General features: G+C 39.0%; 1 protein-coding gene across 5 annotated transcripts in view; it reads left to right on the top strand.

The window, feature by feature from the left end:
* ZBTB44 (zinc finger and BTB domain containing 44) overlaps positions 1–24,544 on the top strand; it is a 59,256-nt gene that overhangs the window by 14,702 nt on the left and 20,010 nt on the right. For all 5 annotated transcript variants that reach the window (XM_027532673.1, XM_027532672.1, XM_027532674.1 and 2 more), the window contains exon 2: positions 16,575–17,648. In XM_027532673.1, coding sequence (XP_027388474.1) covers positions 16,631–17,648 — 1,018 coding nt within the window. In that variant the 5' untranslated portion in view covers positions 16,575–16,630. The remainder of the gene's footprint in view (positions 1–16,574; positions 17,649–24,544) is intronic.

Below are 24,544 nucleotides of genomic sequence, written 5' to 3' on the forward strand. Positions count from 1 at the left end.
TTATTTTCTCTGATCTTTGTTTTCCTTGATCTTTGAAGAATTTCCTCATCTACTTCAGAAGATTGCTTAATTTTTTTATTTAGCTGCGCCAGGTCTTAGTTGCAGCATGTGGGATCTTTTATTTGCAGCATGCAGATCCTTAGCTTTGTCATGTAGCATCAATTCTCTGACCAGGGACCAAACCCAGGCCCTTGGAGCTTGGAATCTTAGCTGCTGGACTATCAGGGAAGTCCTTCATCAGATTTTTTTAAGATCCAAAGAAAATATGTTTTAAAACACAGTATAATCTGAAAAGTGGCATGCAAGTGGCAGGTATTGCTGATATCCAGAGTAGAAGAAAGAACATAGTAGAGTAGTATTTGACTTGTTGAGAAAAATGAGGGAATTCCAAAATGAGACCAGAGATGGAAAGTGGAGATAATGTGTAGTATGTTCAGCTACTGCTGCTGCTGCTAAGTCGCTTCAGTTGTGTCCTACTCTGTGCGACCCCATAGACAGCAGGCCACCGGGCTCCCCCGTCCCTGGGATTCTCCAGGCAAGAACACTGGAGTGGGTTGCCATTTCCTTCTCCAATGCATGAAAGTGAAAAGTGAAAGTGAAGTCGCTCAGTCGTGTCTGACTCCTAGTGACCCCATGGACTGCAGCCTACCAGGCTCCTCCGTCCATGGTATTTTCCAGGCAAGGTATGTTCAGAGAATGGTTCAAAAATCAGTTTGGAGCAAAGAAAAACATCTAAAACCATAGCAGAGTAGAGAGAATATGAGGTATTAATGAGAAATAGTAGCATCAGGATGTCAATTGCTGTTTACTAGCCTTATGACCTTGGATGAGTCATTAATTCTCTGAGCTTCGATTTCCTCACCAATATAATGAATGGTGAGATAATAGTTCACCTTAGAATACCTAAACAGACATTTCTCCAAAGAAGACTTAGACACAGCTAATAAACACATGAAAAGATGCTTAACATCACTCATTATTAGAGAATTGCAAATCAAAGCTACCATGGTATCACCTTACACCAGTCAGAATGGCCATCATTGAAAAGTCTACAACAGTAAATGCTGGAGAGGGTGGGAATCCTCTTGCACTGTTGGTGGGAATGTAAATTGATACAACCACTATGAAAAACAGTATGGAGATTCCTTAAGAAACTAGGAATATGACCCAACAGTTGCACTTCTGAGCATATACACTGAGGAAATCATAATCGAAAAAGACACACATACCTCGCTGTTCATTGCAGCACTATTTACAATAGCTAGGAAATGGAAGTAATCTAGATGTCCATCAGCAGATGAATGGATAAAAAAGCTGTGGTACATATGTACAATGGAATATTACTCAGCCATAAAAAGGATTGCATTTGAGTCAGTTCTTATGAGTTGGATGAACCTGGAACCTATTATACAGAGTAAAGTAAGTCAGAAAGAGAAAAATATCACATATTAACATATATATGGAATCTAGAAAGATGGTACTGATGAACCTATTTGCAGGGCAGCAGTGGAGATGCCAACGGAGAAAACAGACTTGAAGACACAGTGGCGGAAAGAGAGGGTAGGGCGATTTGAAAGAATAGCGTTGAAACATACACATTACCATATGTAAAATAGATAGCTAGTGAGAATTTGCCGTATGATGCAGGGATCTCAGACCTGGTGCTCTGTGACAGCCTAAAGGGGTGGGAGGGAAGTGGGAGGTTCAAGAGGGAGAGGACAAATGTATACCTGGGGCTGCTTCATGTTGGCGTATGGCTGAAACCAACACATTATTGTAAAGCAGTTATCCTCCAATTAAAAATAAACTAATAAAAGTCTGCCTTATCTCAAGTATTTTACATATTGAAGTCAATTGATGTCAAACGATATAAATGCAGATGCTAAGAAGAATTCAGTGCTGTTAAGAGTTGTTCTGGGTGATAGCTAAAGCATGAAGTAATTGCTGGACTAAAATGATTGGATTTTAAACAATTTGAACAGTGGTGAAGGATTAACTCAACATCCTGAGACTAAAGGCAGGAGAACAATCAGGATGTTTAAGTAGCCCAGGGCAGTGGGCAAAACAGAAAGGATTGATTTGATATAGGCCTTAGTGACCAAGCCTGTGTTTGGAGGAAAAGTGAAGGACAGAAGTTGTATTCGTTTCTTGCGGCTCTTGTAATAAATTATCACAACCTGGATGGCTTTAAACAGCAAACTTATCCTTTCACAATTCTGGAGTCTAGAAATTCATAATTGGTATCATTGGATTGAAATCAAGATGTTGGCAGGTACCGTCTTTCTCCAAAGACTCTGGTCAAGGTGGGAAATCCATTCCTTGCCTCTTCTAGTCTCTGATGACTGTATGCATTCCATGACTTGCAGCCTCATAACTCCAATTTATCCCTGTCTTCCCCATCACCTTCTCTGATATCGGTGTCATATCTTCTAACTTCTCTCTTAGAAGGATGCTAAAGATTGTACCTAGGGGCCACTTGGATATCCAGAGATGTCTCCCTATGTTGGGATACTTCATTCCACCTGCAAAGTCCTCCATAAGAACCGTTTGCAAATTCCAGGGATTAAGACATGGACATATCTGAGGGAGTGACTTTTTTTACACTACTGTAGAAGTCAAAGATGACGCCCAGGTTTTTTGCTTTTTGGAATGATTGTATCTTTATCTTGGGCCAGAGAATTTGAAAAAGAAGAGTACATTTGGAGAAGTGATGATTAATTCTTTTGGACCTGTTGAAGTACCTATGGGAGATCTCTATGTGGATATTTATTTTGTGGATCAGAAAACTTTTAATGGAGTGAGTTAAAACACTATTTCAAAACAAAACAAATTCTAAAGTAAGGCAGCTTCAGAGTTAATTACTCTGCAATTCAGTGACATCATCAAGAGCCTCAGTTCTCAACTTTTTGCTTTGCCATCCTTAAGTTAACTCTTATTGTGGTTCCGAGGTGACCTGCCACAATTCCTAAGCCTTAAGTCCAGACATGAAAACACCTAACTGAATTTTGTGCGCCTTTTTTTTTTTTTTAATCACCCTAACCCCTGAAGCTCTGGAGCAAGCTCTATTCCTTTTAGCCAGATAAACATTTTAATGTTTTCTTGGTTATCTTTTACCTAAATAGACCTATTATGTCTATGTTGCAATTGGAACTTACGATTATCTTATGTGACAAATGGATTTTACTGCTCTTTGATGTGCGAATTTGAATACACAAACCATGTCTGTGGCCTGGCTCAGAAAAGCAGCCTGTTCACCTTGTTGAGCCTTTTCTTTTTTTTTTTTCCCCGCCCCCCCCTCCCGAGCCTTTTCTATTATTAGGTTCTTGTCTAAAAATTTCTAACCATCTCCTGATTTAACATTAAATGTTAAGGCATTTAAAAACATTTATAATTTTTCTGAATTTGCCTATGAAGGAGGGAGTAGCTAAGGAAAAATTTCCAGATTTTTAGAGGAGATGAATCAAAAATAAGGACTAGATTTTAAGCTCTGGGTGAATGGTTAATTAAAAGCATCTATCATTAGCAGTTAGAAATCCTATAGTGGAGTGTCAGCTGAGAAGAATTTGAGTTGTTTCAGGCAGTGAATTTGAAAGATAGCAGACATATCCAGATGGAATTGTCTAGCATTCTCACTGATCATACAGAGGAGCCTGGTGGGCTACATACAGTCCATAGGGTCACAAAGAGTCGGACACAACTATGACTGAGCCCACATGCACTAGCTCATCATAAGAGGCCCAGAATTGGAGTTCAGGAAGGGTGCTGGGGTTAGAGATTTGAGACAAATTGAGCCAAAGGTGATAGAGACCTGTCAACAGAGATTCATCACTCAGTGCTGTATGGCGTTCTTCTGTGTATGCTGTGTGCTAGGCACTGGGCACTTCCCGTGTACTTGTTTTATCTTGCTTGACTCCTGCCACATTTAACTAGTTTAAGGGCATCCAGTAAGTTCAGTGATACAGACATTATTAAGATCCAGGTTTGTAGAGGAAAATAAATACTATATGATACTGCTTATATGTGGAATCTTAAAAAAAAAACAAAAACTAATGACTATAACATAAAAGAAGCAGACTCACAGATCCAGAGAACAGGTTAGTGATTACCAATTGGGGTGGGTAATACAAAGGTGCGGTGAGTCAGAGGTACAGCTGTTGACTATAAGACAGACTCAAGTATGTGTTCTACAACATGGGGTATATAGCCAATATTTTGTAATAACTATAAATGGAAAGTGACCTTTAAAATTGTATAAAAATAAAGCAGTTTTTTAATTTTAAAAAAATTCCCTGGAGGTCCAGCGGTTAGGATTCTGAGCTTCTTACTGCAGGAGGCATAGATTCAGTTCCTGGACCCCTGGTCAGGGAGCTAAGATCCCACAAGCCATTTAACACAGCCAAAAAAAAAAAGAGGACACCGAAGCAGACTCACAGACATAGAGAACAAGCTTATGGTTACCAAAGGAGAGGGATGGAGGGACAAATTAGAAATTTGAGATTGTAACAGATACAAACTACTATACATAAAACACATAAGCAACAAGGATTTGCTGTATATAAAGCAGGGAATTGTGCCCAAAACCTTGTAATAACCTACAATGGAATATAATCTGCAAAAAAAAAAAAAAAAACACCCTGAATCACTGTCCTCTACCCTTGAAACTAATACAGTATTGTAAATTAACTATTCTTGAATAATAAACAGATTAGAAAACAGTAATAACCACAAATATCCAGATTTGTCTGAAGTACAAAGCAATGCTCTTCCTACTATATAAACTATTTCTGCTGCTGCTGCTAAGTCGCTTCAGTTGTGTCCAACTCTGTGCGATCCCATAGACGGCCTCCCACCACGCTCCCCCATCCCTGGGATTCTCCAGGCAAGAACACTGGAGTGAGTTGCCATTTCCTTCTCCAGTGCATGAAAGTGAAAAGTGAAAATGAAGTCGCTCAGTTGTGTCCAATTCTTAGCGACCCCATGGACTGCAGCCTACCAGGCTCCTCTGTCCATGGGATTTTCCAGGCAAGAGTACTGGAGTGGGGTGCCATTGCCTTCTCCAAACTATTTCTAGGCAACATTAATTTCTAGGCAACATTAATTTATTAATTGATACTGAATTGAGTATAGTAAAATAAAGAATGCTTAGTTATACATGAGGTGGAGAAGTCTGTTATTGGACTTGGGCAATGTGAAAAGACTTTACTTAATTAATGCATTATACTGTGTCAAAAGACTTAATGTATTTATCCTTATAGCAGTTTATCATTCAGAGGGACATGGATACCAGGAGTATCTATCTTTACATATATCTAGAATTTAAAACCTTAATAGCAATTGAGGAGTTATGATGTATGATATATTTTGCTCATTGGGGAGATGTGAGATGATAGTTTCTAAGAAAATTCAAATTAAGACGTGTTTTTTAAAAGAGCTTATTGTATATTTCTATACAGATTGAAGAGTTGTAACTATAAACATATTTTTGGGGGGCAGTCAGATAATCATAATAGGCTAATGTTTGGTATTTTCACAGTCGCCTTTTCCTCTTTAGGTTATTTTGCAGCAAAGACTAAACAGCTTTTAAAATTCTGGTCCAACAGGAGTTTCTTTATTTCAAACATCATTTTGTTACAGAATTTGCCTAACTAAATCTTTGACAATTTAAAAAGGTATTTAATGAGTCCTAATGAAGCGACTTAGCAGCAGCAGCAGCAGCAACCTTTTCCTATCCCAAGCTGTTTCCAATTGTTCCTATATGGAAACAGTCATTCTTATACTATTATGAAATCAATGGAAAGAGTACTTGTTGTAATTTAGGAGTACTGGTTGCAGGTCCTATTTTTAACTGTGATTTTTGTATAAAACAGTAGACTCCAAGAATCAAGTAATCTGAGGCTCCACTCCTGTCTTCCATTGAGTTGTAACTGGTTAACCTTTCTGGGCTTTTTAGCATAGTATTTATATTTAGCACCTGATAATGTTTGTTGAACTAAACTTTTTAAACCATAATCTTCTTTCAGCTTTAAAATTCAAGTTCCTTCATTCTATTTTCTGAGGGTTTTTTCCCCATTGAGGGGGAAAATTTGCCTCTTTTTGACCTATTCCTCCATTATCTCTTTAAGCTCTAAGATAATGATCAAGCCATGAAAAGTAATATCTGTAGAGTAAGAGAATGAAAACTATCAGTTCCAGAGACATAGCTCACAGTCCGGCATACAGTTCCTCTGGAAACACTTAATATAGTATTGACTGTATAAAAGTGTAATGTTTTTCCATAGTTGTCTGTATCTTCAAATACTGTTGATGGCCAGAGTTCCTGTTCTTGACCAGTTTGAGTTAGGAGTCTTCAAAGGACAGGGTCTTATCAGAGGTTTTTGTTTTTGTTTTTAATTGGAGGCTAATTACTTTACAATAATTATGTAAATGTAAGCAAAGGAGAAAAGGAAAGGTATATGCATCTGAATGCAGAGTTCCAAAGAACAGCAAGAAGAGATAAGAAAGCCTTCCTCAGCGATCAATGCAAAGAAATAGAGGAAAACAACAGAATGGGAAAAACTAGAAATCTCTTCAAGAAAATTAGAGATACCAAGGGAACATTTCATGCAAAGATGGGCTCGATAAAGGACAGAAATGGTATAGACCTAACAGAAGCAGAAGATATTAAGAAGAGGTGGCAAGAATACACAGAAGAACTGTACAAAAAAGATCTTCATGACCCAGATAATCACGATAGTGTGATCACTGACCTAGAGCCAGACATCCTGGAATGTGAAGTCAAGGGGGCCTTAGAAAGCATCACTACGAACAAAGCTAGTGGAGGTGATGGAATTCCAGTTGAGCTATTCCAAATCCTGAAAGATGATGCTGTGAAAGTGCTGCACTCAATATGCAGGCAAATTTGGAAAACTCAGCAGTGGCCACAGGACTGGAAAAGGTCAGTTTTCATTCCAATCCCAAAGAAGGGCAATGCCAAAGAATGCTCAAATTACCACACAATTGCACTCATCTCACACGCTAGTAAAGTAATGCTCAAAATTCTCCAAGCCAGGCTTCAGCAATACGTGACCGTGAACTTCCAGATGTTCAAGCTGGTTTTAGAAAAGGCAGAAGAACCAGAGATCAAATTGCCAACATCCGCTGGATCATGGAAAAAGCAAGAGAGTTCCAGAAAAACATCTATTTCTGCTTTATTGACTATGCCAAAGCCTTTGACTGTGTGCATCACAATAAACTGTGGAAAATTGTGAAAGAGATGGGAATACCAGACCACCTGATCTGCCTCTTGAGAAATTTGTATGCAGGTCAGGAAGCAAGTTAGAACTGGACATGGAACCAAGACTGGTTCCAAATAGGAAAAGGAGTACATCAAGGCTGTATATTGTCACCCTGCTTATTTAACTTATATTCAGAGTACATCAGAAGAAACGCTGGACTGGAAGAACCACAAGCTGGAATCAAGATTGCCAGGAGAAATATCAATCACCTCAGATATGCAGATGACACCACCCTTATGGCAGAAAGTGAAGAGGAACTAAAAAACCTCTTGATGAAAGTGAAAGAGGAGAGTGAAGAAGTTGGCTTACAACTCAAAATTCAGAAAACAAAGATCATGGCATCTGGTCCCTTCAGTTCATGGGAAATAGACGGGGAAACAGCGTCAGACTTTATTTTTTGGGGCTCCAAAATCACTGCAGATGATGATTGCAGCCATGAAATTAAAAGACGCTTATCCTTGGAAGAAAAGTTATGACCAACCTAGATAGCATATTCAAAAGCATAGACATTACTTTGCCAACAAACGTCCATCTAGTCAAGGCTATGGTTTTTCCAGTGGTCATGTATGGATGTGAGAGTTGGACTGTGAAGAAAGCTGAGCACCGAAGAATTGATGCTTTTGAACTGTGGTGTTGGAGAAGACTCTTTGAGAGTCCCTTGGACTGCAAGGAGATCCAACCAGTCCATTCTGAAGGAGATCAGCCCTGGGATTTCTTTGGAAGGAATGATGCTGCAGCTGAAACTCCAGTACTTTGGCCACCTCATGCGAAGAGTTGACTCACTGGAAAAGACTCTGATGCTGGGAGGGACTAGGGGCAGGAGAAGGGGACGACAGAGGATAAGATGGCTGGATGGCATCACTGACTCGATGGACGTGAGTCTGAGTGAACTCCGGGAGTTGGTGATGGACAGGGAGGCCTGGCATGCTGCTATTCATGGGGTCGAAAAGAGTCGGACACGACTGAGCGACTGAACGGAACTGAACTGAACTGATGGTGGTTTTTGCCATACATCAACATGAATTAGCCACGCGTGTGCATGTGTCCCCCCATCCTGAACCCATCCCCTCCCCACCCTATCCCTCTGTTTTGTCCCAGAGACTGGCTTTGAGTGCTCTGCTTCATGCATCGAACTTGCACTGGTTATCTCTTTACCAGAGGTTTTGTGATTGCTGTTAGTCAGTTGTGAGTTAAAGCTAGAGCTATTGTATAGAACCATTACTAATGTACAGTACCACTAACAGTTGTGGCAATTGTGAATTATTTATGTGTTTGTGATTATCATGGTTACTTCTGTTTTATTCTATCCATGAATAAATTTTTAATAAAATAGATGAGTCAGCTAGGTGTCAATTGCATGTCCATATTGACTATAAGCATGAATGATTCCATGAAAAAATTTGTAGTAACGTACAGTGTGATTCTGTAAATTTTACCTACCTGTGTGCTGCTTTTTTAATATTGCCTGTGGAGTAGAGAATCAGAAAAATAAAATCAGGATTCCTTCTTATTAAATAAAGCTCAATTTTTAAAAATGAAATTGAACATACTTTCTTTATATAAAATGAAGTTTCTTGATATATTTAAATGATGAGCTTATTTCTTACACACTTTGTAAGATTCTTTTGGGACTATCATGCCAAAGTAAAGTCTGTAATGCTTTTGTTCTCTGCAGTTCTTTTGAGTGTTGTCAAAATCTATCCTTGTCAATGACAAAATTTTAGAAATAGGTAATGGTGCTATCTGCACAGCAGTGTGAATGAACTTTATGCCACTGAACTGACAATTTAAAATGGTTACAATGGTAAATTTTATGTTAACATATATTGAGCACAGTTTTTAAAATCTGCCCTTGCCCATGGAGGTGTATCATACATGTGAATATCCTCTGTCATATGTGCCATGGCTAAATTAAAATACTGGTGGTAGTTTCCAACTTGGAAAAGAGAAATGTGAACAGCTTAAAGTGGTAGCCACTCTTAAGATGATACAGAATTTTACAGTTGTGGTAATTTGTGTCAAATGATTTAAGTATTAGAAGGCTATGGAACTAAATGACCTCTAAGATTGATCTCTACCTGGAGATTCTTCGAATTTGTAAATAAATCGTGCTTTCATTAGTTAAGCAGAGGATGAATATGTAAATAAAATATACAATGGGATATTATACAGTCTTTAAAAAGGAGGGGAATTCTGGTACATGCTACAGAGTGGATGAAGACTTTGTGCTAAATGAAATAAGCCAGTTGCAAAAGGACAACTATTTGATGCTTCCACTTATATGATGTACCTAGAGTAGGAAAATTCATAGAGAATTAGAAGGTTGGCTGCCAGAGTCTGGTAGAGAGTGGAGAATGAGGAGTGAGGAGTTATTGTTTGATGGATACTGTCATTTCGGAATGATGAAAAGTTCTGGACATACTGGTGATGGTTGAACAACAGTGTGAATGTCCTTAAAGCCCTGTACTGTACACTTTAAAATGACAAATTTTGTTTTATTTTGCCACAATATAAAAAAACCTTTATTAACTGCAGATTAGTTAAATAACTGAGAATGTGGGCATTTTCATTTATAATAGAGTTTTGGAGAACTTTTTTAAAATGAAGTGATACGTGCACATTACTAATTCAGTACAAGTGCTTTTTTTGCATATTACTTTAAATGTGTCTAGTGTGATTGAGGAGCTGAATTTTCAATTTAATTTAGTTTAATTGATTTAAATTAAAATTACCACATGTGACTGGCAGTTCCTTCGTTGGACAGTATAATTCTGTATTTTTTTCATCGTGTTATAATACTTTACACCTCCTTATATCATTATTTTGAAATGAGTGTCTTATGGATAGCATGTAGTTGGTTCATGTTTTTAAAATATCCATCCTACCAATCTTTGTCTTCTAGTTGTTTTTATTTGGACTGTGTACATTCAAGGAAATTATTGATATGTTGAGACTTAAGTAGACCCTTTTATTTTTGTTTTTGTTTGTTCCCTCTGTTCTTTGTTTCTATTATTTTCCTGCCTTCCTGTGGCTTATTGTACCTTGTTGAAAATTTCATTTTGATCTATCCTTGGTGTTTTGAGGGCATGTCTTTTTACATATTATTTTGAATCTGCGCTAGGTATTATATGTACGTAAATAACTTATCACAGTCCCCTGATGGCAGTACAGTATCAGTCTGAGTGAAGGCTTCCCTCTTTTGAAGTTACACTCCCCTGTTTATAATTGTCTTAAATATTTACTTTACATACTTTGAGAATCACATCAACATTAGGATGGTTTTTGCTTCAATTATGTGAAACATAATTTAGAAAAGTCAGAGGAAGAGGGAAGACTGTAACCTGTACAGTTGACCCTTGAACACGGCAGCAGTTAGGGGCACTGAGCTGACTCTCTGCAGAGTAGATAATCTGTGTATAAGTTATAGTCAGCCTTTCGAATCTGATAGTTTCTCTGTATCCACGGTTCCACATCTTCAAATTCAGCCAACCGCAGACCCAGTAGTATTGTAGTATTCACTGTTGGAAAAACACCCACATATGAGTGGACTTGCACAGTTCGAAGACTCAGTTATATGTTTTTACTTTTCATTATTCTTCCTTTCATTTCAGGAGCAATCTGAACTTATTCCTTGTGAGCGAATCTGCTGACAACAGCCGATTCTCTAGTTTTCATTCACATGAGAATGCGTTGATTTTCTCCTTCTTCCTGAAGGGTATTTTTGTTGGCTGTAGTGTTCTTGGTTGGCTGTTCTTTATTTGGGTACTTAGAAAGTGTTGTGTCACTTCCTTCTTACCTCATGGTTTCTGATGAGAAGTACTCCATTATTTGAATTATTTTCCCCTTATAAGTAGGGAGTCATTCCCTTCTTACTGCTTTTAAGATTTTTCCCTTTGTCTTTTTGTTTCCAGCAGTTTGTATCTGAGCATGGACTTATTTGAATTTATCTTGTTTAGGTGTGTTGAACTTCTTAAATCTCTAGGTTTAGATTTTAAAATTAGTATACCATACCCTACATATTCACCCATTTAAAGTGTACAGTTCAGTGACTTTTAGTGTATTCGCTGATTTGTGTATCAATTTTAGACCATTTTCTGTTATCTAAAAAAAAATCCCTGAATCCCTTAGCTGTTAACCCCAAATTTCCCCTACTGCCCCCCCAACCCTAGGCAAGCACTCATTTACTTTCTGTCTTTATAGATTTGCCTGTTTGGAACATTGCCTATAAATGGAATCATACAATAATGTAGCCCTTTGTAACTGGCCTTTTCATGTAGCATGTTTTCAGATTTTATCCATGTTGTAGCATATATCAGTACTTAATTTCTTTGTTGTGAAATAATATTCCATTGTATAAATATACCACATTTTATTTGTCCATTTATCATGGTGGATATTTGGATTGTTTTCACTTTTTGAATATTATGAATAATACTGCTATGCTCTGTGAATGTATGTCCATACGTTTCTGTATGGACATGTTTTCTATTCTTTTCGGCGGGTGGGAGTTGCTGGGTTGTATCTAAAGGTCCCAGTGTTGCATCTGCTACTAAACACAGTCAACGAGTACAGACATTTTCGTATGTAAATTCCACCTGGATATTCCTGTTGGAGGCATCTTAAACTCAGAAACATCAGAAACTTTCTTTTCTGTCCTTGATTGGTTTTAATGAGAATATAGGAGGGGAACAAAATTATATCTGGCATTTCCCAGTCTAATCTTCATCTTCCTCCCATCCCATACCTCCATCTTTATTATGCTGTGTACCATATGTGTGTAACCATTATGTTGTACAAACATGATTTGCAGAAGATACTTAGAATTTATTTTATTTTTGTCTTCCACCATACATATAAATTTGTCCCGTAGGGTTAGTACTCCCTCCAGTTCCTTGAAGGGCAAGTTATCATAACTTTTCTGGTCACTTTTAGGGAATAGAAACATTATTTTCAAGAACTAATAAACTTAATTCAGAGTTATAGGTTTTCTTATTTGCCCACCGCAGGCCTACTAGAGGTCTGCAGTGGAAAGAGATTTGTTTGGCTTCCTTTTTCTTTCTGTTTTTCCCCTCTGCCTTTTTATTCTTCCGTATTTGGTGACTGTGGTTTCAGGCCCATCAAGGATTGGGAGAGGCACAGGATTGAGTAAGAAGAAAGGTCTCTAATAACAGTAGCAGCAGCACCAGGACTGGTGTTCTGTAGCATTTATTTCATGCTGAGTACTGTTTAAAGCACTTCACATGTATCAGGCCAGTTAATCCTCAGAACTCTGAGGTAGGTTGTCTTACCCTGTCTCACTGCTGAAGAAATGAAGGTGCAGTCTAGTGACTTGCCTAAGGTCCCACAGTGACACACAGCAGAATAGGGCGTGCACCCAGGGCTGGGGCTCCAGAGGATCCTTGCCACTCCAGGTATTGCTTTTATTTACTGTTGGGAGGTGGTAAGCATACTTCCTAGTCTTGGCTAGAGTTTAAATCAGACTTGTATCCTTTAGATTTGTTTCAAGTGTGACACATTTTGCATAGACCTAAAACAAAGGGCAAACTTGCCTCAACTCCTTTCCCTTACAGGGGAGTAGAAGGGAGTGGGAAAGGGTTTGGAACTCAAAACACACTGGTCTCTCTCCACAGGACTCGTTTTCTGATATTTAACTCATTACCTCCTTGCATAGGTTGCCTTGCACCTCACTTTGAAATGGTAGTATCTGTTGTTTGGAACCTCCACCCAAATTGCGATTGAGATGTTTTCAAAATCCCGTTGCACATGGTCTCCAAATACACTATTTGATTTCTTGCCTTCACACCTTTGTTCATGCACATGGTCCCTGGATTATGAGTGTCACTTGCTTGAAGGCATGTTCCTGCCTGAACCATGTGATCTCCATCAAACTAAGTGCTCTTGATGGCTGGGCTTTTTAAAGAAGCCAGTTTACTGGGGTGTAGCAAATGAACAAAAAACTTGATGTAAAACCTTCCCATTTTTTTTCCTCTTCATCTCATTCCTATGAGAGAGAAATCAATAAGTATGTTGAATAATACTTTGGTTAGATCAATCCTAGCTGCTTGGTGTCTTACGATTACTTGTCTTTGGGAAAGTAGAATGGAGCAGGTTTATGTTTGAACTGTTACCTTTGATGTGGTTAAGTTAATTGTTTCAGTGGCCTTACCTGGCTGTCTTGGCACAAGGTTTTATGCCATTTATTGTGTTATCAGACCAAGAAGATTCTTAGATTGATCATTTGGTCCTCTTATATTAGAATATTCAGTGGATTATTTGTATCTATTCAGCTGGAAATCATCAGAATGTCTTTTTAAAAATTATTTCCCCTTCACATGTACATTTACCTACAAAGAACATTCAAAGGGGTTGTTTATGTAATGGATTGATGTTTGAACTAACATTGACCTCTGCATCCTCACATTTAGAGTAACTTCCCTGGTGGCTCAGATGGTAAAGCATCTGCCTACAATGAGGGAGACCTGGGTTTAATCCCTGGGTCGGGTAGATCTCCTGGAGAAGGAAGTGGCAACCCACTCCAGTATTCTTGCCTGGAAAATCCTGTGGACAGAGGAGCCTGGTAGGCTACAGTCCATGGGGTCACAAAGAGTCAGACACGACTGAGCGACTTCACTTTACAGTGCCATTAACAACAGTTGGCCAGTACAGTGCACCCGAGGCATGTCAGGATGGTGAGCACTCACTGAGCTCGTGTGAGGTCCCACGAGAGCTTGGTGCTCCTGTTTGCTTTATCACCTGCAGAGTTCTTTCATGAGGCCCTGCCCTCTGTGATTCTTCTTCTGCCTTGCACACTCAGAATGAAATGTTTCATTGTTTGCTTTCATGTAGCACTAGCTGTGTAGTCTTAATTAAGTACATATGTCATTTTCATAAAGACTGTAAGCTTAATGAGGTAAAGGACAATGTTTTACTTGTAATTGTGTTCCTCTCTTACATAATAAAGTTCCTCACATCTAATAAGTCAATTATTAAGTTTTCATTAGTGTAAACAAAATCAGTAGTATGGCTTCACCGTCCCAATACCCAGTTTAGTCTTATTTGTGCTGAGATAAGGAAGGTAAAGATAATAAAGTTATGCTCAAGTTATAATTCTGCCATACCTGTCATATTGTATGCAACTCTTTGAACCAGTCTTAAGGGAATATGGGAAGTGGAGATTGTTGCGCAGAGCAAGGATATTCATTAAATTTTAAGAGGCACTTAGAGGGACAAGGGATGTTTAGCTTATAGAAGAGAACCTTAGGAAAGAAATGTGACTGCCATCTTCAGTTTTTGAAAGCTTTTTCAAGGGGAAAGAAAAAGGCCTACTCTGCATGACTTTCGGGGTCCAAACCAGGAGAAACTGAAGCCTTAGGATGTGTGTGCATGCTCAGATGCGTCCAGCTCTCTACCCCATAGCATGTAGCCTGCCATGCGCCTCTGTCCATGGAATTTCCCAGGCAAGAATCCTGGAGTGGGTTGCCATGTCTTCCTCTAGGGGATCTTCCCTATCCAGGGATCAAACCCAGGTCTCCTGCATTGGCAGATGAGTTCTTTACCACTGAGCCACCTGGGAAGCCTCAAGCCCTATTACGGTGCTTTTTAAAAGAAAAAAAAATGTTTAATGTGAAAAAGAATAAACACCCATATGTTTTGCATAAATATGAAGAAGCTACCATCTATGCATGCAGATATCTTTCTGTGTACAGTTTCAAGAAGATCATGGCCCCTTAGTGAATCCATGAATCTCTAATTAAGATCTTATGTTCTCTTGCTCTGTTTGTGTGTCGGTGTGTACAAATACATACACATATGTATATATTTCACAAAGATGGTTATTGTCTGTGTACTCTGATATTTTTCACTAAACACATAACTACTACTATTGAGTTCACTGTATTTAGTGATTGTGCATTATTTAATGCTCAGAACCACACATTTTCCCAGGTCAATTAAATATTCATCAACTTTTAAACATCATTTTTTTTTAAACTGGTAGCTCTAATTTTGAGGTATTTGAAACGTCTTTATCTAAAGATGGCTTACAAAAAATATTTCCCCGAATATGCTTTGTTTTGTCTTTTAGTACTTTTTGTTAAAGGTTATTTATCTTAGATAAAATAATAGCTATGTGTTTTCATATTGGAAAAGTACTGTGATCAAACAGTAAAAAGACTCAGATCTTAGCTTCGGTTATCATTTGTTAGTCACTTAACTTCCCTGAGCATTATCTTTCTTATCTTTATCAAGGGGCTAATATAAGCCTCCCTGACTTCACATAGTGGATGAAGGAAATGGCACCCCACTCCAGTACTCTTGCCTGGAAAATCCCATGGATGGAGGAGCCTGGTAGGCTACAGTCCTTGGGGTTGCAAAGAGTCGGACACGACTGAGCGACTTCCCTTTCACAACAGTTTAAGGGGAAAGTACTATAAGAACTAGTATTTAGAAGTATTATTAGATTTTAGAAATTAAAAGTATTTAAGAATGTCAGTTTTCTTAATTTTTAGTAAATGTAAAATCTGATAAAGGCAAATCAGTCTTTTTTTTTTTTTTTTAAGGAAAAACCCAATCAAGTGTCGGATTTTAAACATTTGTTTTATAAATTTCCTACCAGAAATGTGGTTTTGTTGTGTTAGTAACATAAAAAGCAGTCACTTTTCTCTTGTTGCGCATTCACAAAGTGCCGAATACCATGCTTAAGCATGTACTTCGCATGTTTCATTTAGTTCTTATAACAACCTTGGAGGAATTGTTGAAGAAAGAATGCAGACCTATTACATTCTAAGACCTAGACTCTTGGCCACTTGTACTTACTCATCTCATGTCCTAAAAGAGGCAGGATAAAGCATTGAGGTTTAGGGTGCAGATTCTGGGGCCAGCCTGCCTGGATTTGAACCCTGGGTTTGCAACTTAACAACTTTTGATTTCTTCAAGGTAGTTAGCCAGCCCTTTTCTCTTCAACAGCAATAAAATGTACCTATTAGTAGAGACATCATGACAATCAAATTATGAAATGTGATGCATTTGAACATTATCTGGCATGTGGTTTGCAAGCAGTGGCAGTTATAGGGACTCGTCTTGTGTAAGCTGTGCGTGTGACGTGAGCACACGGACTCCTCTGGGAGGATGCTTCAGGGAGCAGGCACTGGGAGTCTATTTTAACATAGCTCTTTGCTTGGACTTTCCCCTGGCCATCTTTCACCTTTCTATTTAGCATGGTGGCCTCATGAAAACAATCTCAATCACCTTGTATTTCAGCTACTGATCCATTAATTAATGCTTATTTTATGTATCTTTTAGGACATTTCTGATTCATTTGCATCCTTGAAGAGCATCTATAGAAGAGGAAGGGAAAGATGGGTGTGAAAACATTTACTCATAGCTCCTCTTCCCACAGCCAGGAAATGCTTGGAAAGCTAAATATGCTTCGAAATGATGGACATTTTTGTGATATCACTATTCGTGTCCAGGACAAAATCTTCCGGGCACATAAGGTGGTATTAGCAGCTTGCAGTGATTTCTTTCGCACCAAACTTGTAGGCCAAGCAGAAGATGAGAACAAGAATGTGTTGGATTTGCATCATGTTACAGTGACTGGCTTTATACCCCTTTTAGAGTATGCGTACACAGCTACTCTGTCAATTAACACAGAAAATATCATTGATGTTCTAGCTGCAGCCAGCTATATGCAAATGTTCAGTGTTGCTAGCACCTGCTCAGAGTTCATGAAATCAAGCATTTTATGGAATACACCCAACAGCCAACCAGAAAAGGGTCTGGATGCTGGACAAGAAAATAACTCTAACTGCAATTTTACGTCTCGAGATGGAAGCATTTCTCCAGTGTCTTCAGAGTGCAGTGTGGTAGAAAGAACCATCCCTGTCTGCCGAGAATCACGGAGAAAGCGCAAAAGCTACATTGTTATGTCTCCTGAAAGTCCTGTAAAGTGCAGCACACAAACAAGTTCTCCCCAGGTGTTGAATTCTTCAACTTCCTATTCAGAAAATAGAAATCAACCAGTTGACTCTTCTCTAGCTTTTCCCTGGACTTTTCCTTTTGGAATTGATCGAAGGAATCAGCCTGATAAGGTTAAGCAAGCAGAAAATACCCGGACTTTAGAATTACCTGGCCCATCTGAGACAGGGAGAAGAATGACTGATTATGTGACTTGCGAGAGCACAAAAACTGCCTTGCCTCTGGGTGCCGAGGAAGATGTCCGGGTCAAAGTGGAAAGGCTAAGTGACGAGGAGGTCCATGAGGAAGTATCCCAGCCTGTCAGTGCGTCTCAGAGTTCACTGAGTGATCAGCAGACAGTGCCAGGAAGTGAGCAAGTGCAAGAGGACCTTCTGATTAGTCCCCAGTCTTCCTCCATAGGTATCGTGTCTTCTGTGTTTTCCATGATTCTATAAAGTATGGGGAGGCATTTTTAAGTGCTTACTAGATAAGTTTTGTGCTGTATCCTATAGGAAATATTAAGAAGAATAAAACATGGTAACTGGGATTTTTTAGGTGCTATCAGTCCTACCATATATTTTGGTAAGTTACACATGAGTAGAAAGAAAGTAGTTGAACAGTATCTCATGGGACACATATATTATGGCACAGTTCACATACTAATGAATTGTGAATTACTTTCAGTACAAAAAGTACCAGTTTTAAAAAATGCAATTCGTGTTTTATTCTTTATTAAAATTATTTATTAAAAACTTAACCATGTGCCAAACTTGGGGGGATATATGATGAAAATGACAGTGCTTGCATCCGAGGAGTTAACACCATTAATTGAGAAAGCAGATGAGTAAGTCAGCAATTAAAACTAGGCCAGAGGTATAAACAGTGTGACAGGCTCACACAGGAAAGATCAAGTTAACACTGCATGTTTGAGCTGGATCTTACGTAATAAGTAGGAGTTTACCCAAGCGAGGGAATAACATTCCTTTGAAAATGTATAGAAGCTCAGAGGTGTGGAAGAACATTCACTGCATGTTTGATAAAGCAGTGAATTCAAAGCACAGTGATGTGAATAAAGCATGAAAACCTGCAAGTATAGACTATAATGGGAAAGAAGAAAAATGAGTGGTTGAGAACATGTTTGAAAAGCCTCAAATGCTAGTTTCAGTTAGAATTGCATTCAACTACATACAACAATCCCTTCAAAGTGGCTTAAACCAAACAGGATTTTTTTTTTTTATTGCATAAAATGTTCAGAAATAGAAAGTCCAGGAGTAGTATAGTGGCTCTACAGTGACCTAGGCCCCTTGTGTTTTTGCAGTCCACCATCTTTAGTTTGTCAGATGTATACTTATTAGTTCGTGGTTGTAGGTTTTTTGCTTCATCTTTAGCCTTGTATTTTAGAAAGGGGTAATGCTTGTATGGAAAATGTTTCTAGAACTCTCAAAAAAACTGCCAGATGATGTCACATGCATGGCCTTTCCTAGCTGCAAGATAATCTGGGGCTATATACATATATATGTATGTTGGGTATGTAACTGCCTTACAAAATTATAGAATAAATATTGTCTGCAATTAGCAGTGTCTACCACAGCTAGGCCAAGTAAGCTTGGGTTGTATCCTAGTGGTAATAAGGAGTCTACCTTAAATGGAATGAAAAAATATTTTCAGATATTTTAGGAAAATTTGATATTGGTCAAATTCATAGGGGGTTGGCTGGGGAGGGACAGTCCAAAAGCCAGTTACAGTACAGTTGTCTTTGTGTTAAAGAAGATACTTGAAGTCATACTGTAAAGAAAATGGGTATGAAGAAACTTTGTAAAGGAAGAATCATTACTACCTGGTGTTAATGAATATGTGGTTTGAGGAATAAGAAAGTCAGGTTCATGGATGACTAGAAAAAGAGATAACATTATTGTCATTATAAGTCACAGTTTTTTACATTTTATTATCTCTAAATTCAGATATGCTTTACAATTAATAATCTTTACAGTTACTTTTTCTTTCTTAATGGTGCAAAAAATAATGGTAATCATACACTTGATCAGTTCAGTTCAGTCGCTCAGTCGTGTCCGACTCTTGGCGACCCCATGAATCGCAGCACGCTAGGCCTCCCTATCCATCACCAACTCTCAGAGTTCACTCAGACTCATGTCCGTCGAGTCGGTGATGCCATCCAGCCATCTCATCCTCTGTCATCCCCTTTTCCTCCTGACCCCAATCCCTCCCAGCATCAGAGTCTTTTCCAATGAGTCAACTTTTCACATGCACTTGATAGGAATCTGTTAAATACCATAACTACTGTGAAAGTCATTGGGAGGAGGTAGAAGCCCAGTTTAAGAGTTAACTCAGCAAGGTCAATTCTTTGTGAACTGTGCTTGGGTGATGACCAGGCAACATGCCTCAGAGCCCTTGAGGTCAGGACTGGAGGTGACCACTTTAGCACTTTTAGCAGGGACACATTGACTCTTAACAGGAAAATGTGTTTGTAAGAGCCAGAACCAGAGAACTGCTCCTTGAGAAATAATCTATATTCAGGGAGAGAAGGAAAGCCAACGGAGATGAGTGAAGAGGATTTCTCCAGGGTTGGAGAACCATGAAGGCCGTGTTGACGTTGTTAAGTTCTTAGATTCTGATGCACAACATGAGTTTCCCAGGGTTGCCACACCAGCCACTGCAGACTTCAAACGGCAGAATTGTATTCTCTCAAAGTTCAGAAGGCCGAACTCTGAACTTAAGGTGCTGGCAGGTCTGTAGGGAACGATCTTTCTTTGCTCCTTTCTAGCTGCTGACAGTCACTAACACTCCTGATGGGCCTCAGAGTTTAGCTGTATGTCTCTACTTTCTGCCGTCATCCTTCTGGGCCTTCCTCCAGATCTCCCTCCTCAGGACACCAGTCATTAGATTATGGCCCACCCTACTACAGTATGATCTCTTCTAACTTGTATATTAGTTAGGTATGAAACCACCTCACAAAACTGTAGGAGAATGGATATTGTTTGCAACTAGCATTGTCTGCCACAGCTAGGTAGAGGTGACCATATACTCTGTTGTTGTTGTTTAGTCGCTAAGTTGTGTCCGACTCTTGGCGACCCCGTGGACTGTAGCCCACCAGACTCCTCTGCGCATGGGATTCTCTAGGCAAGAATACTGGAGTGGGTTGGCATTTCCTTCACACACTCTAGGTAATGGTAATTACCTAGGTCTCTGCAGAGACCGACCCTGTTTCCAAGTAAGAGTATATTTACTGGTATTGGATGTTAGGGCTTGAGAATGCCTCGGGGATGGGGAAGAATGCAGTTCTTCCCACAATACCTATTAAAGATAATATTTCTAAAGTTGGGTACTTTCCAGACAACCACACGTTGAATAATGTATTTGATGGCAGGAGATCTAGCTATGTGTCAGTATAACCCGGTTTTTGTTAAATAACTGACATCTTTAATCTTGAAAACACCTTTGTACCTTCTAAATAGTGAACTAATAGGTAATTATTAATACTATTAATTATTTATCTGAGAACTTAGGAACCAAATACTAATATAACTGAACATCTTGCTGACTAGCTATGTGAAATAGCCTTATTTTAATCACTCTCGAGTATACCTAATCAGTTCAGCCTTTGCCTTAATATATTATTAACACAATTAAACAGAGGGGTTAGGACCATAAGTACAATAAGCCTTTCCGTTATCTAAGAATAATTTCCAGTATATACTATAACAAATGTAGATTCTATTACAAATCAGACATACAGAAGAACTCTGATCTGAATATATATAATCAAATAATCCAAATGAGTTGTCTTTTCTTTACCTTCAGAGCAAACTCACTAATTACTCTCAGCTACCCCTGTTAACTCCAAATGTATACACTAAACACCTTACGAAAAGTGAAATTCAGTGAAATTTGTTTAAGTGAGAAGGACTCTAAACTCTAAAATCTGCCATTAAAAGAGAAGTGATTGTTACGAGGGTCAGTTAAGATTGAGAAATAGTTTGACAGTTTCTTGGTAGCAGTAGTGAATAGATAAACTTGTTGAGGTGAGCAGTTAGAATGATGGAGGAATTTGCAACACTGAGCGTATATGCAGTATGGGGAAATGATTAAAAGTTGAGGACTTGGAGTCAGGCAGGTCTAGAATCTGCTCTCAGTTTCTGCCACTTATCAGATGTGTGACTTGAACAAGTCACTGAGCCTCACTAGGTTTCCATAACCGTAAAGTAATGATAGTCTTAACTCTCTGTTGTATGTCAGTGCTCTCCAGCAAGACTGCCAGGAATACACCTGGAGTTGAACACATTGAGAAGGTGGTTTGAATATCTGAAAATCCCTAACAATTAGCTAACTGTACAGGATAAGTTAGTGTGCAGCAAGCTTGCATCAACCCCGTGTCCACATAGAAGTAGTGTTCTAGTAGTGGGCGTATTGAAAGTATAAGAACTGTTCACTAGCAGGAGTGAGGCAGTTTTGGTCCCTTAAAATGGACAGATTCTTTGAATGGAGTTAAACAGTTTCTGCAAGTCAGACTCAAGTGTCTCTGAAGAGAACCAACTGGTTTTCATAATTGGGATGGTCCCAGGATTCTGGTCTTTCTGACTGAACAGGTCTTGCTTTTAGGATTGTAATTGCAGCAGAAGCATGTTGATTTGAGGTCAGGGTCCATTTCTCTGTGGCAGAAGGCTGGAATATGATATATAATGTTGCCTATAAAAGGGAACCTACCTTCTGTGGTGCTTAAAAGAACAGTTATTAAATTTTTGTCAGCAGGGTCAGATGGAGGATAATAGATCCAACAATCTGTTAAATTCATATTAGTGACTGTGGTCTGGGGTGGGGGTACAAGAGGTTTTTTCTTAAGTGGCAGAAGAAGATCTTAGGAGGTCAGAAACAATAGGATGAAGATGAAAGATCGTATTGGCTTTAAGAGGAATGATTAATAGTAAAGAGAAGAGTACTAAAGAGTCAGAAAATTAATCTGATTTTGCCATCTTGGGTAGGAGCTGTCCACTTTTGAGGTCATTATCTTCTGGAGAATTCCTTAGAGGGAATGGGTGTACAGGAGTCAGAAGGATGTGATGTCTTTCAAGTTAGAAACTTGAAAGAATCCAATGAATGTCCCCTCGAACTGTTACTGCTGAACCAGTGGTTAGCAACCTATCAGTTCCTTTCTATAGATACCAGTGGAAAGTTTTCTCTGGTGCCATCTTTTCCAGAAGACCAAAACTCCAGACTTTAAATCATTCATAGGCTCTTCTGTGTTTGTGATAAACCTGGAATATCATTGTAGTATTTAATTGTATTAGTTGGTAATCAGGTAGCACCTAAGATTTAAACCAAAATTCCCACCTGAAAAAGGAATGTACTGTTACTACATAAGGGGTCACCTTGTGGATCTTAGAGATGATTTATCTTATTGCCATCAAGACTCTTGGCAGTACTTAGGACTGTGGAAGTTTGAGGGTTTTTAAGTGCTTTGATAAATATAGTTTTAGAATTCCATTTATTCTCTTAACGTTTGTGGATGATGGGGATGTTGGAGAGTCTGTGTTTTTAAAAGGTCATGCTTATGGGGTTTTTTCAAAGCAACATCAGTGTAATGTGTGGTCCTATTACTTGAGAAATAGTTGCTATTTCCTAGTCAGGAATACAGAGTCTGCTCATTTTTCTTCTGCCATTATAGCGTAGCTCTTTAGCACGAGGAAGCCTCAGTCTACCTTAAAAGTAAACAATAAACAAACTGATAGCTCATTTGAAGGTGTTTAAAAGCGTACCTCAGTGCTTTGTTCTTGTCCTTGTCTTAACCAAGGTTGTGTCAGTGCCAGGAGGACCATACATCAGCAGCATCCATGGGGGTACCTCTTGAAGTCCCTGCTGCAGTGTTGGTACAGTGTTGATGTATCACAAATGAACGATCTTGTTCATGCCTGAAGCTCCCCACAAATGGCTACTTCCAACTCCTAATTGTCCTTGGTGAAATTGAGTCAGCTGAGAGATAAGTGTAACGTGTTAGTTACAGAGAAAGCATGAAGGAAGCAGATGTTTGGCCAGAGAGAGATGCAATTTCAGATTGAGACACCTCATGAGAACTGTAGCAGTCCACAAGAATAATGCTTGTGTAATTTTTTATTTCCAGTTACAGAGGCCGGGGATCAGACAAAATCTGGTTCTGGGCATTTGAAACTAAGCAAACCAATTCTTGGGACACGAAGACAAACTTGAAGTCAGGTCCTTATAAGATTTTTTTAAACATCTTTATTGAAATACAAGTTAAATATCATAAAATTCACCCATTAAAAGTTTATACTATAGTGAGTTTTAGTATGTTCACAGAGTTGTATAGTCATCCCCCCAAAAGAAACCCTGCAATCCCTCTCTCCAGGACCCGCCCCTAGTCCCAGATAACTGCTTATACACTGTCGGTATGGATTTGCCTGTGGTGGATATTTCCTATAAATGAGAGCAGCAGTGTGTAGTCTTTTCTGACTGACGTCAGTCATTTTACATTATATTCTCAAGATTCTCATATATGTCATCCCTTATAAAGTTTTGAAATGTTTTTGCCAGTCAGTGGTCTTTCTGACCTCAACCTCCAGGGCCAGTTTATAGGGACTGATCTTATCTGTGTCTATCCTCTCATTACAGTGTATTCCTCTTGTAGATGGGAGTCAACACTCAATAGATTATAGGAGCAGGTGTTAGAAGGTCAGAAAATAGTTTCATCAGGGAACAGTGACAAGTCTAATTGGATAACCCATATATTCTCCAGACACCTTTTTCTAGAAAAACGCAATAAACCCAATACTAAAGGGCTTCAGTGAAATATTTGAGCTCAATTCAGCATGAACTTACCTCCTAGCCAAAGGGCAGGTTGCACCTCAAAAGGAGTTTTAGATACACACTTTGTTATCGAGGTTTCCAATGCAAGGCAGTAAGAACTTCAGCCAGATGTCCATGAGCCCTGCATTTCTGCCAGTGCCCTGTTGCCAGAGACCACCAGGAGCCACCTATAATTCAGCAAGTTGAATTCAGTGCCCATTTGCAGTGTGGGAGATCACACACTGTAGGGGGTGGGGGGGAGAGGCGGTGGAGGGCTTCAGGGCTCTTCATAAGAACGTGTTAGAAAGGACCTAGAGGGTTTGGGCTTGTGTTATGTATTTGCAAGGAGGATTCAAGGAAGTGAGGTTTGCTCAGGGACTGGTGGTGTCAGAAAGCACAGATGACTGACTGAGAATCTTAACAGAGATCTAGGAATGCAGACCAAAGTGAACCTAGAGCAGCAGGGACATCCATTACTTTTGCAAGGGGAGGTTCAGTTT

The sequence above is a fragment of the Bos indicus x Bos taurus genome, chromosome 29 (genome assembly GCF_003369695.1).
Source record: "Bos indicus x Bos taurus breed Angus x Brahman F1 hybrid chromosome 29, Bos_hybrid_MaternalHap_v2.0, whole genome shotgun sequence".
In the NCBI taxonomy this organism is placed as follows: domain Eukaryota; kingdom Metazoa; phylum Chordata; class Mammalia; order Artiodactyla; family Bovidae; genus Bos; species Bos indicus x Bos taurus.